Genomic DNA, 19,165 nt, shown 5'->3' on the forward strand with positions numbered 1-19,165 from the left:
AACACCACCACACGGCACTGAGTCTCGCGGTAGTCAGTGATCGTAATGCTCTGAGTCGTCGGTGTACCTACGATTTTCCGTTTCAAGGACAGATGTGGTATTTTTTGGGGAGCCTAACTTGGCCGCGCAGTAATGGACTGTACGCCGGGCGATCCGAATGGTGACCCACATGGAGCGCCGCCTGCTAACGAGGAAACCCGACGAGGGAAGCCTGCGATCGGCACCGGAAATTGCGCCCTTGGCGGCGGTAACGCCGCTCCCGGCGGCTTCTGACACACGCCAAGAGAGAGGGGGAGGGCCCGCTGGCAGGAAGCACACCACCTTCGCTGAAACTCCCATGCCTTCGTAAGCAACACGTTGCGGCGCGTACCAACAAAGACTACGCTAGTGGTGAACAAAACCAATACAACCAGCTGGCCATTAAAATTTCAATACCGGGAAGGTATTTTACTTATTGAGCGCGTACAATAAAGCTGGAATGACACATAACATTTGCATTTGATTTGTGGGTATACAGACTGCGAGATGTATTGATTGCTGCATAAGTTCGTATCGTTCCTCAATAAGTTTAACAAACACAGTGATACACATAACAAAGCTTTAATCATCACTAATACACCACTGGACATTAAAATTGCTACACCACGAAGATCACGTGCTGCAGACGCGAAATTTAACCTACAGGAAGAAGATGCTGTGACACGCAAATGATTAGCTTTTCAGAGCATTCACACAAGGTTGGCGCCGGTGGCGACACCTACAACGTGCTCACATGACGAAAGTTTCAAACCGATTTGTCATACACAAACAGCAGATGACCGGCGTTGCCTGGTGAAACGTTGTTGTGATGTCTAGTGTAAGGAGGAGAAACGCGTACCATCAAGTTCCCGACTCTGATAAAGGTCGGATTGTAGCCTATCGCACTTGCGGTTTATCGTATCTCTACGTTGCTGCTCGCGTTGGTCGAGATCCAATGACTGTTAGCAGAATATGAAATCGGTGGGTTCAGGAGGGTAATACGGAACGCTGTGCTGGATCCCAACGGCCTCCCATCAGTAGCAGTCGTGATGACAGGCATCTTATCCGCATGGCTGTAACGGATCGTGCAGCCACGTCTCGATCCCTGAGTCAACAGGTGGGGACGTTTGCAAGACAACAACCATCTGCACGAACAGTTCGACGACGTTTGCGGCAGCATGGACTACCAGCTCGGAGACCACGGCTGCGGTTACCCTTGACGCTGCATCAAGGAGCAGCCTGCGATGGTGTACTCAACGACGAACCTGGGTGCACGAATGGCAAAAAGTCATTTTTTCGGATGAATCCAGGTTCTGTTTACAGCATCATGACGGTCGCATCCGTGTTTGGCGACATCGCGGTGAACGCACATTGAAAGCGTGTATTCGTCATCGCCGTACTGGCGTATCACCCGGCGTGATGGTATGGGGTGCCACTGGTTACATGTCTCGGTCACCTCTTGTTCGCACTGACGGCACTTTGAACATTGGACGTTACATTTGAGATGTGTTACGACCCGTGGCTCTACCCTTTATTCGATCCCTACGAAACCCTACATTTCAGCAGAATAATGCACGACCGCATGTTGCAGGTCCTGTACGGGCCTTTCTGGATACAGAAAATGTCCGACTGCTGCCCTGGCCAGCACATTCTCCAGATCTCTCACCAATTGAAAACGTCTGGTCACTGGTGGCCGAGCAACTGAATCGTCACAATAACTCAGTCACTATTCTTGATGAACTGTGGTATCGTGTTGAAGCTGCATGGGCAGCTGTACCTGTTCACGCCATTCAAGCTCTGTTTGACAATGCCCAGACGTTTCAAGGCCGTTATTATGGCCAGAGGTGGTTGTTCTGGGTACTGATTTTCAGTATTTGTGCTTCCAAATTGCGTGAAAATGTAATCACATGTCACTTCTAGTATAATATATTTGTCCAATGAATACCCGTTTATTATCTGCATTTCTTCTTGGAGTAGCAATTTGAATGGCCAGTAGCGTATATTTTTCTTCGTTATTCACAGTAGTCTGCCAATGCTGGCGTAACTTTTGAATTCCTCCACTGCAGAAATGACGTGGTTTTGAGGCAAAGAACTCGTCGAACCATGTTCGGAGTGCATTTTCATCCGGAAAGCAAGTTACACAGAACGCGGAAAAGGTGAAAACTGACGGCGCAAGTTCAGGTGAATAAGCTGGGTGCGGAATGACTTCCCAACCCAATTACTGCTTAGCGTTTTTTGTCAGTCAAGAAGAATGTGGGAGGGCGTTATCGTGGATTAGCATCACTTGACGCAGTCTTCTTGGTCTTTGTTCCTCAATTGCGGCTGCAACACGTCTCAGTTGTTGACAGTAAATGTCACCAATGATGTCACACTTTGGGGAAGCAAGTCGAAGTGCACAACATCGTCGCTGTTTCCCCAGTTGCATAACATTATCTTTTGTGGATGCTTTGGGGCCTTTGTATGGGGGAGTTGCTGCTTCTTCTGGGCTCAACTGTTGTCTTCTTTCCCTTATTTTAACATAAAGGTACCATTTCTTGTTACCAGTAACGATACAGGATAGGAATGGTCGGTGTTGTTCACAAGCCAATTGATGACGAGCAAGCAGAGATGCACACCTTGCCACCTGCTAATTTTTGTGATTTTGGCTTAAAGCATGCCGTATCCGTACACCCGATGTTTGAACCTTCCCTATTGCATGCAAACGTCGCTCGATCGAGGAATGATCACAATTCTCCAGTGCACTGACGTGGATCATTGTGGATTAATGCGTTTAAATGACCTTCACAAACCTGGAAGGTCTTCCTAAACGTGGAGAGTCACTAATGTCAAGAAGATCCTCCTTAACCGAGCGAATGGAAAACCATTTTCTTGCCGTGCCCTGTCCAGTGGCATACAAGGCGCAAATGTTTCTGACTGCCTCCGCTGCTGGCATCTCTCTATTGAACTCAAACAGAAGCATACGTACCGATTTCTCCACTTGGCACTCCATTTTCTAGCTTCCACAGCTCCGCTCACTACCTCCAAACACAAATTCAAATATAAACTCAAATAGCAACAGTAAACTACAAATAAACAATCACAAATCATAAATAGATTCATAGCATCCGGAATACCAATGAAAGAGAAAAACGCTACGACTTATGCACCAGTGTATTGTATAGAGAGCAGCTACCTCTGGGGACAACATGGCGAAAACCTGCTGGACATCGAGCCGAACTAATCTTGGATTTCAGATACCATAAGAGGTGTCAGCCTGAGACTGCGCCATCTTTTCTCATATTAATTCATCTCTTAATGGCCATATACTGATTTGGGAATTAATTAACTCAACTTATGATTAAACGGATTCTTGGAGATCGACGAGTGATTGCGTCACCCATCTGTCATTTGACTTCGTCTACTTTTGTATTGTCGCCTGGAAATGCTAAAAGTACTAAATAAACATTTTCTTGCGGGTGAGAAGACACGAAGTGACAAAAGCAAGAAATCCAATGTGCCCTAATATCCTAGAAGATTTTACTTTCAATAACAAATTTTACTTACAAATTTGTATCAATTTACGTAATATGTGTGATGAGTTTCAACGTCTGCTGTTATTTATGTCCTATTACGCAGCAAGGAATTCAAGAACACATGGTGTGATTGACCGCATCTCTTTTTTCTAGGCAAAAGTGGGCTAGGGCACTGTCTGGTGGGTTGCCATAACTGCTTTATCGTCCTGCACTTCATTTCAACCCCAAAATTTTAAGTTTGCCCATAAGTCCTGGCGTTTTTCTGTAAGTGAAAATTTTATGTGAAAAATAAGATGTTTCGCAATGTTTTGAATGTTATTCGACAGAAAATTACGTGCTCTACAAAACAGTGCGTTTAGTTTTTGTATACTGATATGCTTTGATGAGATCTTTTCAGATCATTCAAATGGAGTGTCACATGGACACGAAAGAGCATTTTGGACACCTTCTGCTTTTTGCGTGTAATCGAGGTGCCAAAGCCATAGAAGCTGGTAGAGACATTTGTGAAGTGTTTGTCGAAGAAGTGATGCCTCTTAGGACGGCTCAGAATCACCCAATTCAATAAAACAATACTAATCGTCGTTATTTAGGTTTCGACGATACACTACGTCATCTTCAGGCCTGCTTCAATCGAGTAACCTTCAGAATCAGTTTAAGCTATTTAAGGACGTAAATTTCGACCTCAAAGACATGCACGATCTACTACGAATTGCTTGATCGAAATCAAACAGTGAAAGAGGAACTTAATGTCTAACAAATGCAACGAATCAATAACGTTATCCAGCAAAACCGATCTGATCGGTAACTGGCGTTCTTCTACAACAGGACAAGGGCCTCACATTACCAAGGAAGCCTTGAAACACTTGGTTGTGACTTGCTGCCACATCCTCCGTATTCTCCTGAATTGTCGCCTACGGATTTCAATTTCCTCCGATCCCTCTCCAAAGCAATGCGTTGCGTATCGCTCAGTAATGACGCAGAATTGAAGGCTTGGGTGGACGATTTCGTCGAGCGGAACCCGGGTGATTTCTACAGTCGGGGCATTGAATAGTTTGTTGAACTAAATGAAAGTGTATAATTCCAAAGATCTCTCAAGTCTTAAACATCGAAAATGTACTGTGTATGTGCAGACCGAAGTGACGAATGAAAGCGAGCTGAGACGTGAATGGGAATTTGGACTGAGGAGGGAGGCGTGCTAGGGTAGTCCGTCCAGTTATGCCCAGCCACTGTGCCAGGGTGACGTAGTGGTTAGAGCGTCTGCCTAGTGAGCTGAAGATCCGGGTTCGAATCGTGGCCTTGGTACTACTTTTCTTTTGTTCAAATGGTTCAAATGGCTCTAAGCACTATGAGAGTTAACATCTGAAGTCATCAGTCCCCTCGACTTAGAACTGCTTAAACGTAACTAACCTAAGGACATCACACATATCCATGCCCAACGCAGGATTCGAACCTGTGACCGTAGCAGCAGCGCGTCTCCGGACTGAAGCGCCTCGAACCGCTCGGCCACAGAGGCCGGCTTTTCATTTGTCGCTTCAGTTTGCATTTATACGTCTTTGATGTTTGAGGCTTGAAAAAGTCTCTGCAATTACGAGATGCGACAATAAAGTAATGAGACTGATGTGAAAGAAAAGAATGTTGCTTACTGTTTTAGTCAAGTTTAGTGTTGTCTCCTTCAAAGTAGCTCCCTTCTGAATGCACACACTTTTTCCAGCGCTTCTGCCATTTCTGGAACTCAGAAGCTGTAATATCATCCAATACCTTCGTCACCGCTATTTGGACATCTTGTGTTGTTTGAAAATGGTGTCCCTTGACCGCCGTTTTGACTCTTGGAAATAGAAAAAAGTCGCACGGAGCGATAACTGGTGAATAAGGTGTCTGTGGTAGTACTGAAATTTGTTTGGAAGTTTAAAATTGCTGTGCTGACAGAGCAGTTTGGGATTGTGCATCATCGTGATGCAGAATCCAATTATCAGCAATGTTGACACGGACGCGAAGAACTCTTTTACGAAGTCTTTCTAAAATTTCTTTGTAGTAATATTGGTTAACTGTTTTTGAACAACTCTTTATGAACAATTCCTTTGGAATCAAAGAAGCACACAAGCATGTATTTCACTTTTGACTTTGACGTGCGAGCTTTTTTTGGTCTGGGTGATCCCTTTGAGCACCATTGCGAACTTTGGCGTTTTGTCTTTGGATTGTACTGAAAAAACCAACTTTAATCACCAATGATAACCCGTTTCAACAATTCTGGATTGATTTCCGTTTGCTCTAACAGATCGGCTGCCACATTTTTCCGTGTTTCTCGCTGTTGTGGTGTGAGATTTTTGGGGACTATTTTTGCACAAATCTTTATCATACCAAGATCTTCAGTTATTATTAGACGAACTGTTTCTCGATTGATGTTCAGTTCTTGTGCAATCAGTTTGACGGATAATCTTCGATCAGATCGTACGAGTTCACGCACCCTGGCCAGGGTTGACATCTGTCCGTGAGGTTAATGGTCGTCCACTGCGGTCTTCATCTTGAACATTCGTTCTGCCTTCACTAAACATTTTATGCCAACGAAAACCTTGAGATGTTGACATAAACTCCTCTCTAAAAGCCTTCTGAAGCTTACTGTACGTTGTCGTAACGTTTTCACCCAATTTAGCGCAAAAAAATGGCATACTGTTGCACAATATTATGCGGTTCCATTCCCGTGATGAGAGACACAAACACGTGTTAAGTTATTACAGCACAACTCACGACTGAGCAGTTGCATCGATGTGCTGCTTGGACCAGAAGCAGCTTATAGAGCAAGGTCAAAGATATTGTGCCTACGCAAGCCTACAGGGTTGCCATATCTTTCAAAGAAAATCAGTCTCATTACTTTATTGTCGCACCTTGTATATAGTAAAAAAAAAAAAAAAATAGACTGAGCAAAGTGTTCAACCATGAACTTCAAGTGGTGTTATGTGACGTCTGCCCAGACCAAATGACGAGAACAACGAGGAAAAATTGGAAATGAAATTTTAAAAAATATAAAAGATGTGAACAGGAGACCTAGTTTTAAATTCCAGCCTTTGTATAAACTTTTATTTGTCGCTTCAGTCTGCATATGTACACCTTTGTTGTTTGAGACATCAAAAGGTCTTTGTAATCATATAGTTTCATTTTGATTAAAGCACCTATGCCTGGGTTTCACACAGGATTCCCCATTTCGTTCGATACTGAGGTGTTATTCCAAAACAGTTGGAGAGTTTCTGCAATGGTGTTGGAGTTTAGGTGGAATGCGAAGTAGGCGGAGGGGTGAATGGTAATTTTGACTGAGGAAGGAAGCGTTCTAGGGCAGTCGATGTAGCCGTGCGAAGTCACTGTGCCAGGGTGCTGTAGTGGTCCGTGCATCTGCCCAATGAGCTGGAGATCTGGGTTTGAATCCCGGGCTTGGTACAAATCTTCACTCGACGCTTCAGTCTATATACATACAGCTTGAAGGTTAAACTTTTTTTTGGGTCATCAGTCTTCTGACTGGCTTGATGTGGCCCACCACAAATTCCTCTCCCGTGCCAACCTCTTCATCCCAGAGTAGCTCTTGCAACCTATGCCCTCAATTATTTTCTGGATGTATTCTAGTCTCTGTCTTCCTCTACAGTTTTTGTCCTCTACAGCTGCCTCTAGTACCATGGAAGTCATTCCCTAATATCATAACAGATGTCCTATCATCCTGTCCCTTCTCCTCATCAGTGTTTTCTACGTATTCGTTTCCTCTCCGATCCTGTGCAGAACCTCCTCATTCCTTACCTTATCAGTCCACATAATTTTCAACATTCGTCTGTAGTACCACATCTCAATTTCTTCGATCCTCTTCTGTTCCGATTTTCCCACAATCCATGTTTCACTACCATACAGTGCTATACTGCAAACGTACATTCTCAGAATTTTTTTTCTCTAATTAAGACCTATGTTTGAAATAGCAGACTTCTCTTCGCCAGGAATGCCCTTTTTACCTGTGCTCGTCTACTTTTGAAGTCCTCCTTGCTCCGTCCTTGTTATTTTGCTGCCTACGTAGCAGAATTCCTTAACTTCATCTACTTCGTGACTGTCAATCCTGCTGTTCAGTTTCTCGCTGTTCTCGTTTCTGCTACTTCTCATTACGTTCGTTTCCTTCGATTTACTCTCAGTCCATATTCTGTACTCATTAGACCATTCCATTCAGCAGATTATGTAACTTTTCTTTACTTTCCACCAGGATTGCAATTTCATCAGCGTATTGTATCATTGATATCCTTTCATCTTGAATTTTAATTCCACTCCTTGAGCCGTGCACGGCTCATGTTCATGCCATTTATTGTTTGTCATCTTCTATTACGGTACTGCCGCCTCGTTTTCTTGTTCCATTTACTGGCGTTACTAACTTCCTGCCCTACTTGCCCATGAGTGGCAGCAGCAGCGTGTATCGATAAGTACGCTGTCGTACCATCTATGGAGCTATTCTATCGTTTGTGCCTTTGTCCCACATCTTGCGCAGGGTTGGCGTGGTTAAATCGGATTTGGAATGTTAATGTGAAGGGGTGGCCAGATGCCCTTCCTGCCGCCGCCCCGTACGTCTGGGACGGAATCAGAGAACCCCATCTGCTGCGTTGAGTTAAATCATGGAAAAGTGCGGATGTGTTTCAAATGTCTGCGAGTCGTGTAACTGATACGGGACGAGGGGACCAGTCCGGTATTCACCTATAGTAATGTGGAAAACCGCCTAAAAACCACATCCAGACTGGGCGGCACACCGGTCCTCGTCGTTAATCCGGTGGGCGTTAGTCCAGGGCCAGCGCGCCTACCCAAGTCCAGGAAGCAGCGCTCTCGGCTAACCTGGACGTACCATCTCTGGAGCGACCGATAGTACAGGGTTATTACAAATGATTGAAGCGATTTCACAGCTCTACAATAACTTTATTATTAGAGATATTTTCACAATGCTTTGCACACACATACAAAAACTCAAAAAGTTTTTTTAGGTATTCACAAATGTTCGATATGTGCCCCTTTAGTGATTCGGCAGACATCAAGCCGATAATCAAGTTCCTCCCACACTCGGCGCAGCATGTCCCCATCAATGAGTTCGAAAGCATCGTTGATGCGAGCTCGCAGCTCTGGCACGTTTCTTGGTAGAGGAGGTTTAAACACTGAATCTTTCACATAACCCCACAGAAAGAAATCGCATGGGGTTAAGTCGGGAGAGCGTGGAGGCCATGACATGAATTGCTGGTCATGATCTCCACCACGACCGATCCATCGGTTTTCCAATCTCCTGTTTAAGAAATGCCGAACATCATGATGGAAGTGCGGTGGAGCACCATCCTGTTGGAAGATGAAGTCCGCTGTCGGTCTCCAGTTGTGGCATGAGTCAATTTTCCAGCATGTCCAGATACACGTGGCCTGTAACATTTTTTTCGCAGAAGAACTTTAAACCGTGAGATTGCACAAAACACGTTAACTTTTGGGTGAATTGCGAATTTGCTGCACGAATGCGTGAGGATTCTCTACCGCCCAGATTCGCACATTGTGTCTGTTCTCTTCACCATTAAGAAAAAATGTTGCTTCATCACTGGAAACAAGTTTCGCACTGAACGCATCCTCTTCCATGAGCTGTTGCAACCGCGCCGAAAATTCAAAGCGTTTGACTTTGTCATCGGGTGTCAGGGCTTGTAGCAATTGTAAACGGTAGGACTTCTGCTTTAGCCTTTTCCGTAAGATTTTCCAAACCATCGGCTGTGGTACGTTTAGCTCCTTGCTTGCTTTATTCGTCGACTTCTGCGGGCTACGCGTGAAACTTGCCCGCACGCGTTCAACCGTTTCTTCGCTCACTGCAGGCTTACCCGTTGATTTCCCCTTACAGAGGCATCCAGAAGCTTTAAACTGCGCATGCCATCGCCGAATGGAGTTAGCAATTGGTGGATCTTTGTTGAACTTCGTCCTGAAGTGTCGTTGCACTGTTATGACTGACTGATGTGAGTGCATTTCAAGCACGACATACGCTTTCTCTGCTCCTGTCGCCATTTTGTCTCACTGCGCTCTCGAGCGCTCTGGCGGCAGAAACCTGCAGTGTGTCGTGACCATATGTCAATGAATGGAGCTACAGTGAATTTATGAAATCGCTTCAATCATTTGTAATAGCCCCGTATTTCCGGGTCGTCGTGTGTCAGGAGTTCAGTTTGGAGTTCAGTTGGAGACGGAGCAGGAGAGCGGTCGAGACGCAGTAGCATTGCAGTTGGGGGCGGAGCCCCAGTGAGGTCCGCACAGCCAGTACGAGGAGGGACGAGCGTTGGTTGATCGTTTGGTCAGCCGTCTCATCGACGACGTCTAGTTGGGTCGGTACCCTCCTGTGCACAGACGTCGGTTGTGTTACTTCTGCATGGTTGGATCGGAGGCAGTGTCTCCAGGACGTCGTCCATCCGAAGGAAGAAAGTCAGTCGGAGAAGCACCAGCAGTGCAGTCGCGACGGAGCAGCAGTCACGGACGGACCAGCAGAGTTCGATGGCTGAGGCGTTGTTGGTCGTTGTGGGCGCCAATATTCTGTGTGTCGTTGTACTGAAATCTTGTGGTTGTTTTGCTGGTTGTGTCGAGCGGAACTGATTTGGTTGAATGGTCGGTCGGCTGTCTGTCGGTTGGGCTGCCTTTTGATTAAGAGATTGTTGGTCGGGCTGCCTGTCTCGCCTAAATGGGCGTTAGTATTACAATTCCAATTATGTTGTGGAAAGGGGCCAAAATGAGGTTGCTGTCAGTTGCAATCAACATACAAACTTTATTTGTCTCCACAAAGTATTACACAAGAATGCAAAACACTCAAAACTTTAATCGACCTCCTTGATTAACTTTAGATCGGCTGAAGGCCACATTCAAAATCCAAGACACAAGGCCTAAGCAAAATTGAAATACAAGTTTCTTCTGGAGGTTTTGTCCTAGAATACTTTCTAAATCTTCAATCTAAACAGGCTGAAGGCCTTAGCACTTTAATTTTAATGGAACTCGGCTGGAGGCCGCATATTAAGCAATAAGAAGTGTTTCACTCCAATGGTAGAAGGCCTAATCTTAAAATAATTGAAGCAAATTCGGCTGAAGGCCCCTTACAAAAACATCACAACCGTATGCCTTAAGGACAAGACAAGAACATTAATTTAAGAGATATTAAAACTTGGATGAAGCCCACACATCAACACAATAATTTAACGGCTTAAGGCCTTAAAAGATTTGATGTAAAATCCGGCTGAAGGCGAAAGATTACATCCCAGTCTTATACCCAGTTTAAGCACTTCGTTCTTGGTCTTCCACCCTTGTTATTATTCCCTCTTGGTTCTTGTGCGTACATATTGTATGTTACCCATCTCTCTCTGTAGCTTACCCCTATTTTTCACAGAATTTCGAACATCTTGCACTATTTTACTTTGTCGAAGGCTTTTTCCAGGTCGACAAATGCTATGAAAGTGTCTTGATTTTTATCCAGTGTTACTTAAACTTACATGTCAAAAGAAATGCTAGAGCTTATGGGCCATCCCAGCAATTGAGCTAAGGCCTAAATGCGTAAGGTTCCGAATTTTACAGAATTTGACTTGGTTCAAATGGCTCTGAGCACTATGGGATTTAATCAGTCCCCTAGAACTTAGAACTACTTAAACCTAACTAACCTAAGGACACCACACAACATTACAGAATTTGTTGGAACTATAAAGGATATCTGGTTGAGCAGATGCGCCCAAAAAAAAAAAAAAAAAAAAAAGACAGGTACGGTATCGGGACATTTGTTTCATCTACATCTGCATCTACATGGATACTCTGCAAATCACATTTAAGTGCCTGGCAGAGGGTTCACCGAACCACCTTCACAATTCTCTATTATTCCAATCTCGTATAGCGCGCGGAAAGATGAACACCTACATCTTTCCGTACGGGCTCTGATTTCCCTTATTTTATTTTGGTGATCGTTCCTCCATATGTAGGTCGATGTCATGAAAATATTTTCGCGTTCGGGGAACAAAGTTGGTGATTGGAATTTCGTGAGAAGATTCCGTCGCAACGAAAAACGCCTTTCTTTTAATGATCCTGTATCATTTCTGTGACACTCTCTCCCATGTTTCGCGATAATACAAAACGTGCTGCCTTTCTTTGAACTTTATCGATGTACTCCGTCAGTCCTATCTGGTAAGGATCCCATACCGCGCAGTAGTATTCTAAAAGAGGACGGACAAGCGTAATGTAGGCAGTCTCCGTAGTAGGTCTGTTACATTTTCTGAGTGTCCTGCCAATAAAATGCAGTTTTTGGTTAGCCTTCCCCATATTCTCTATGTCTTCCTTCCAACTTAAGTTGTTCGTAATTTTAATACCTAGGTATTTAGTTGAATTTACGACTTTTAGAATAGACTGATTTATCGTGTAGCCGAAGTTTAACGAGTTCCTTTTAGCACTCATGTGAATGACCTCACACTTTTCGTTATTTAGGGTCAGCTGCCGCTTTTCACACCATGCAGATATTTTTTCTAAATCTTTTTCAGTTTGTTTTGATCTTCTGATGACTTTATTAGTCTATAAACGACAGCGTTATCTGCAATAGTAAAATAGACGTTACTACGAACTGTGACCTCTCTGACAGGAAATCACAAATCCAGTCACATAACTGAGACGATATTCCATAAGCACGCAATTTCACTACTAGCCGCTTGTGTGGAACAGTGTCAAAAGCGTTCCGGAAATCCAGAAATACGGAATCTATCTGAAATCCCTTGTCAATAGCACTCAACACTTCATGTGAATGAAGAGCTAGTTGTGTTTCACAGGAACGATGTTTTCTAAACCCATGTTGACTGTGTGTCAATGGACCGTTTTCTTCGAGGTAATTCATAATGTTCGAACATAATATATGTTCTAGAATCCTGCTGCATATCGACGTTAACGATATGGGCCTGTGTAATTCAGTGGATTATTCCTAATACCTTTCTTGAATATTGGTGTGACCTGTCCAACTTTCCAGTCTTTGGGTGCGGTTCTTTCGGCGAGCGAACGGTTGTATATGATTGTTAAATATGGGGCTACTGCATCAACATACTCCGAAAGGCACCGAATTAGTATACAGTCTGGACCAGAAGACTTGCTTTTATTAAGTGATTTGTTTCACTACTCCGAGGATATTTACTTCTACGTTACTCATGTTGGCAGCTGTTCTCGATCCGAATTCTGGAATATTTACTTCGTCTTCCTTTGTGAAGGCATTTCGGAAGGCTGTGTTTAGTAACACTCCTTTGGCAGCACTGTCTTCGATAGTATCTCCATTGCTACCGCGCAGAGAAAGCACTGATTGTTTCTTGCCGCTAACATACCTCATATATCACCAATTTCTCTTTGGATCTTCTGCCAGGTTCCGAGACAAAGTTTCGTTGTGGAAACTGTTATGAGCATGTCGCATTGAAGTCCGCGCTAAATTTCGAGCTTCTGTAAAAAATCGCCAATCTTGGGGGTTTTGCGTATGTTTAAATTTGGCATGTTTGTTTCGTCGTTTCTGCAACAGTGTTCTAACGCGTTTTATGTACCAAGGAGGATCAGCTCCGTCGTTTGTTAATTTATTTGGTATAAATCCTCAATTGCTGCCGATACTATTTCTTTGAATTCAAGCCACATCTGGTCTACACTTATATTATTACACTACTGGCCATTCAAATTGCTACACCAAGAAGAAATGCAGATGATAAACGGGTATTCATTGGACAAATATATTATACTAGAACTGACATGTGATCACATTTTCAAGCAAATTGGGTTCATAGATCCTGAGGAATCAGCACCCAGAACAACCACCTCTGGCCGTAATAACAGCCTTGATACGCCTGGGCATTAAGTCAAACAAAGCTTGGAGGGTGTGTACAGGTACAGCTGCCCATGCAGCTTCAACACGATACCACAGTTAATCAAGAGCAGTGACTGGCGTATTGTGACGGGCCAGTTGCTCGGCCACCATTGATCAGACGTTTTCAACTGGTGAGAGATCTGGAGAATGTGCTGGCCAGGACAGCAGTCGAACATTTTCTGTATCCAGAAAGGCCCGAACAGGACCTGCAACATGCGGTCGTGCATTATTCTACTGAAATGTAGGGTTTCGCAGGGATCGAATGAAGGGTAGAGCCACGGGTCGTAACACATCTGAAAAGTAACGTCCACTATTCAAAGTGCCGTCAATGGGAACAAGAGGTGACCGAAACGTGTAACCAATGACACCCCATACCATCATGCCGGGTGATAAGCCAGTATGGCGATGACGAATACACGCTTCCAATGTGCCTTCACCGCGATGTCGCCAAACACAGATGCGACCATCATGATGCTGTAAACAGAACCTGGATTCATCCGAAAAAATGACTTTTTGCCATTCGTGCAACCAGGTTCGTGGTTGAGTACACCATCACAGGCGCTCCTGTCTGTGAGGCAGTGTCAAGTGTAACCGCTGTGAACGCCGGTCAACTGCTGTTTGTGTATGAGGAATCGGTTGGAAACTTTCCTCATGTCAGCAAGTTGTAGGTGTCGCCACCGGCGTCAACCTTGTATGAATGCTCTGAAAAGCTAATCATTTGCATATCACAGCATCTCCTTCCTGTCGGTTAAATTTCGCGTCTGTAGCACGTCATCTTCGTGGTGCAGCAATTTTAATGGCCATTAGTGTGATTTGGAAAGAGTGGAGATTGTCTCTCAGGAAGGTGTCAAGTGAATTTTTATCTGTTTATTTGAATAGGTATATTTCTCGCTTATTTTTCGAAGATTTGGGGATTACAATATTCAATCTCGCTACGACAACCCTGTGTTCACTTATCCCTGAGTCGGTTTTGATGCTCGCTATTTACTCAGGATTATTTGTTGTGTCCGCAGAGTCCGGTCAGATAAAAAATGGTTCAAATGGCTTTGAGCACTATGGGATTTAACATCTGAGGTCATCAGTCCGCTAGAACTCAGAACTACTTAAAACTAACTAACCTAAGGACATCACACAAATCGATGCCCGAGGCAGGATTGGAACCTGCTACCGTTGCGGTCTCGCGGTTCGAGACTGAAGCGCCTAGAACCGCTCGGCCACAGTGGCGGGCCCATGCTGTACCAGATGCTTGGCGCCGCTGGCGTACCTTGACGTAGGCGACGGGCGGGATGTCGGACTTGAGGCCGGTGAACATGGTGACGAGCGTCAGCATGGAGGTGACGAGCAGTGTGACGCGGCCCGGGATGGCGTCCAGGCCGATCCAGAAGCTGAACCACGACAGCATCACCACCAGCGAGCTGGGCGCGAACGTCTGGATCAGGTGGTGCCCGATCTGCCGCTCGAACCGGAAGTACAGCACCAGCCGCGAGAAGTTCGCTGCAACCGACCACCAGCACGCGGCTGTCACTGATGAAGCTCTGTACAGGGAAAGTACGGCCGACTTGCCAGTGGCCGCCATTTTGGGCCCACCGCGCCGCTGGTGATACATTGAGTATAGCAGCATATTTAGCCGTGCATATTAAAGAAATGCACTACACCGTCTAATTCACTGCTAAAACTGATCAGTGGCTTCAAACGGAGCATGTCGGATATTTAGCAACAAAAAATCTCAAAAAATTTAAGCTAAATGAGTCGAAAAGCAATTGTTGTGGCGAGCATGAACCACAGTATTTTCCCTGCTATCCTTTATTACGAGGGTAATCCCACAAGTAAGGTCTCCTATTTTTTTGTAAGTACAGAACTCTGTTCGTGTGGCAGTTGGTCACACTGTTATGAAGAGTGCTTCACGCGCTGTGTGTAAACATGCAGTCTTGGCTTGGCAGCCGTTGAGAATGGAGCTCCGGTTAGATGTTACCGCCAAGTGCGAATTGCGCGCAGTTATTCAGTTTTTCAACGCAAAGGGCACTGCGCCGATTGAAATCCATCGCCAATTGACAGAAGTGTATGGTGAGTCGTGCACGCATGTCAAAAATGTTCGTAAGTGGTGTAGAGAGTCTGCAGCTGGTCGGACCGAAATTCACGACGAACAAAGGAGCGGGAGGCAGTCAATTTCTGAGGAGACAAGAGTTGAAGGTTGAGCAAAGCATGCGTGAAGATCGGCGGATCATTCTGGATGATCTCTGCACGTTGGTTCCTGAAGTTTCCCGAAGCACCGCCCACAGAATTTTAACGGAAACATTGAACTACCGGAAGGAGTGCGCAAGATGGGTGCCAGGCATGCTGACTGAGGACCACATGCGGCAACGAGTTGATGCTTCCCGCGCATTTCTTCACCGCCTTGCAGCCGAACAGGACAACTTTCTGGACTCAATTGTCACGGGTGACGAAACCTGGGCATGCCACTTTACACTCGAGACCAAGCAACAATCACACCAGTGGCGGCATCCTTCTACGCCAAAGCCGCGGAAATTCAAGCAAACACAGCCTGCCGGTAAAGTCATGACAACTGTTTTTTTGGGATCGGAAAGGGGTATTGTTGGTCGACTTTATGCCCACTGGGACCACAATAAACGCTGACAGGTACTGTGAGACTGAAAAAACTCAAACGGGCTATTCAGAACCGGAGAAGAGGAATGTTGAGCAAGGGCGTACACATTCTCCATGACAACGCTCGTCCACACATCGCTCGGCAAACCGTTGCTCTCCTGCAACAGTTTCAGTGGCACATAAACACCCACCCACCCCATAGTCCTGACCTGGTGCCCAGCGACTATCACCTGTTCCCTAGGTTAAAAGAACATTTGGCCGGAAAGCGATTCAGCTCCGACGACGAGGTGAAAGAAGAGGTTCATAACTTTCTGAACAGCATGGCGGCGATTTGGTATGACATGGGCATGCAAAAATTGCCACAGAGTCTACAAAAATGCATTTACAGAAATGGTGATTATGACGAAAAATAGCTAAATGTTCAAGTTGTAAACTGATGTAAACCATTGTAGAAGTAAACTGGTGGATGTACTTATAAAAAAAATAGGAGTCCTTACTTTTGGGATTACCCTCGTAATATCAAAAACAGATTTCGCAGTTCTTGTTACGGTATCGAGTTTGAACACCTGTTTTCGTAATTAGCGTTAAATTGGTCCTATCCAACAGTCAGCAGGACGAAAGGGAACCAATATTAGTTTGCAAGAGCAAGGAAACATCCATCGCTAATGTAAAGCTCTGTATGGACTTACTTCTTGTTCCTGCTACTCGGTACTACGAAAATTCATCCAATCTCTTTTGTTATACGAAATAAAGCGTTGGATTCAAATATATATGCGCGGTACCTTAGTAAATAGAACCGATAAACATGCCTATATGATTACGCATGCTTTATATTTTTGTTAGATCTATCTCATAAAATTTTGTCCGCGAATTGTGTTCTAATAAAACTAGGCCTCCGATCAAATGTAGGCTGTAGGAAACAGTAAGAACTGTATTCGTATTAAGACAATGTAGATTAGCGGCCAGGTTGCAACAGTAATAATAGTCTCCTCATAACGTTAATTGTTACTGAAAGAAAGGTTGTAGGTTCGATACTTGCCCTTTTTTTTGTACGTTATATCGTGTGGAACAAAGTACAATTTATTATTGTGAGCATCGTAAATATAAGTTTAAACCATCCTGTACAGTCAATCACGTCAAATTTTTTACCAGTCATGATAACTTTATACGGTTCCACCTTTTTAAATTTTTGCAGATGCTCAAAAACCGAACTACTGAAGCACGCAGGTAAGTCTAAATAATTCACCACTGATTAGGAAATTTTAATACGTCACAAACTCGGTTTACTTTCCGACGCAAACGAAAACATGAGAACTGTGTCCATCAGATATTAAATTAAAACGCAGAAACGTAAGAAACTAAACTATCAAAGCACACATATGAAATTATACAATTCACTCCTGGCTAGGAACTCGTAAAAGACACAAAATCTGTTACTTCCCTGCTGCTGCTTCTGTCTCGGATAGCTGGTGCTACCTGAGTCACAGTAATCTGTGCCAGGTAGATTGACCACCAGAGTGCGTTAATGTTGTTCATGTTTTGTGTTGTTATGAGGCGTGGTAGGGTGTATAAAGTACATGAACAGCGTCAGATGTCGTGTGTTCACTGTACAGGACAGGGAGATGCCGTGCACATGTGTGAAACAGCTTTATCAGCACCTGACAAGAGACTGAAATGGGCCACATTGTGAGTCGGTCGGCAAGTCGAATCGTGTAATATCCAGATTTGTAGGACATCTACATCTACATACATTTTCCGCAATCCACCCTACGGTACGTGGTGGAGGGTACCTCGTACCACAACTAGCATCTTCTCTCCCTGTTCCACTCCCAAACAGAACGAGAGAAAAATGACTGCCTATATGCCTCTGTACGAGCCCTAATCTCTCTTATCTTATCTTTGTGGTCTTTCCGCGAAATATACGTTGGCGGCAGTAAAATTTTACTGCAGTCAGCCTCAAATGCTAGTTCTCTAAATTTCCTCAGTAGCGATTCACGAAAAGAACGCCTCCTTTCCTCCAGAGACTCCCACCGAGTTCCTGAAGCATTTCCGACGACGCCTTCCCGTACATCACTCGCTTGATGATCAAACCTACCAGTAACAAATCTAGCAGCCGGCCTCTGAATTGCTTCTATGTTCTCCCTCAATCCGACCTGATAAGGATCCCAAACGCTCGAGCAGTACTCAAGAATAGGTCGTATTAGTGTTTTATAAGCGGTATCTTTTACAGACGAACCACATCTTCCCAAAATTCTACCAATGAACCGAAGACGACTATACGCCTTCCCCACAACTGCCATTACATGCTTGTCCCACTTCATATCGCTCTGCAATGTTACGCCCAAATTTTTAATCGACGTGACTGTGTCATGCGCTACACTACTAATGGAGTATTCAAACATTATGGGATTCTTTTTCCTATTCATCTGCATTAATTTACATTTATCCATATTTAGATAAATCTATAGATAGATCTATATTTAGCTGCCATTCTGTACACCAATCACAAATGCTGATTACAATAGTAAGCAACACATTGCTGCTCCTGAGACCATCACGTGCGATCAGAACATAGATAGTTTGACAATACCTGAGCTACAGGGCAAAATTTATTGAATTAGCAGCACATATACAACTGAATTAAGTAAAATACAAGCAAATGTAATCCTAGATGTGGAAATGTTCTCGTCTACAAGACTAAAATCCCATCGTTCCAGTTGGCCGACTCTCTTTTTGTTTTTTTTGTTTTTTTTTGTTTTTTTTTTAAGGAATATTGTTGATCGGAGGCAAGGCTACAGGAATCAAGAAGCTGCATTCTTTATTCAATATTCATCTATTTAAAACGTCGCTGCAGTGCTCCCCATTCACATATGTTCGAATTTTGAAATATTGCCACTGAACAGATCTATCTTCAAGAGAGTAGTTTGCAAACCATTCTCTTCTTAATGCGGCCTGCTTCGAATAATTACTGTTGTCGATGTTAATAACTGTTACTGTTAATGTTCATAATTATTGGTGTTAATGAAAAAGCGTAATCACCATTTAGAACCGCATCTTATAGCATGCCGAGTGTTCTCGATTGTAATGCAATATTTATTCATCTATATGTATCATATGTAATTTCAGTTCTGGCGGCAGTGCGTCATGCATTACAGTAGCTTTA

General features: G+C 44.2%; 1 protein-coding gene across 6 annotated transcripts in view; it reads right to left on the reverse strand.

Moving 5' to 3' along the window:
• Window positions 1-19,165, reverse strand: part of LOC126412747 (glycine receptor subunit alpha-4) — a 589,024-nt gene that overhangs the window by 72,311 nt on the left and 497,548 nt on the right. For all 6 annotated transcript variants that reach the window (XM_050082488.1, XM_050082489.1, XM_050082492.1 and 3 more), the window contains one exon: window positions 14,663-14,892. In XM_050082488.1, coding sequence (XP_049938445.1) covers window positions 14,663-14,892 — 230 coding nt within the window. The remainder of the gene's footprint in view (window positions 1-14,662; window positions 14,893-19,165) is intronic.

The sequence above is a fragment of the Schistocerca serialis genome, chromosome 7, assembly GCF_023864345.2.
Source record: "Schistocerca serialis cubense isolate TAMUIC-IGC-003099 chromosome 7, iqSchSeri2.2, whole genome shotgun sequence".
In the NCBI taxonomy this organism is placed as follows: domain Eukaryota; kingdom Metazoa; phylum Arthropoda; class Insecta; order Orthoptera; family Acrididae; genus Schistocerca; species Schistocerca serialis.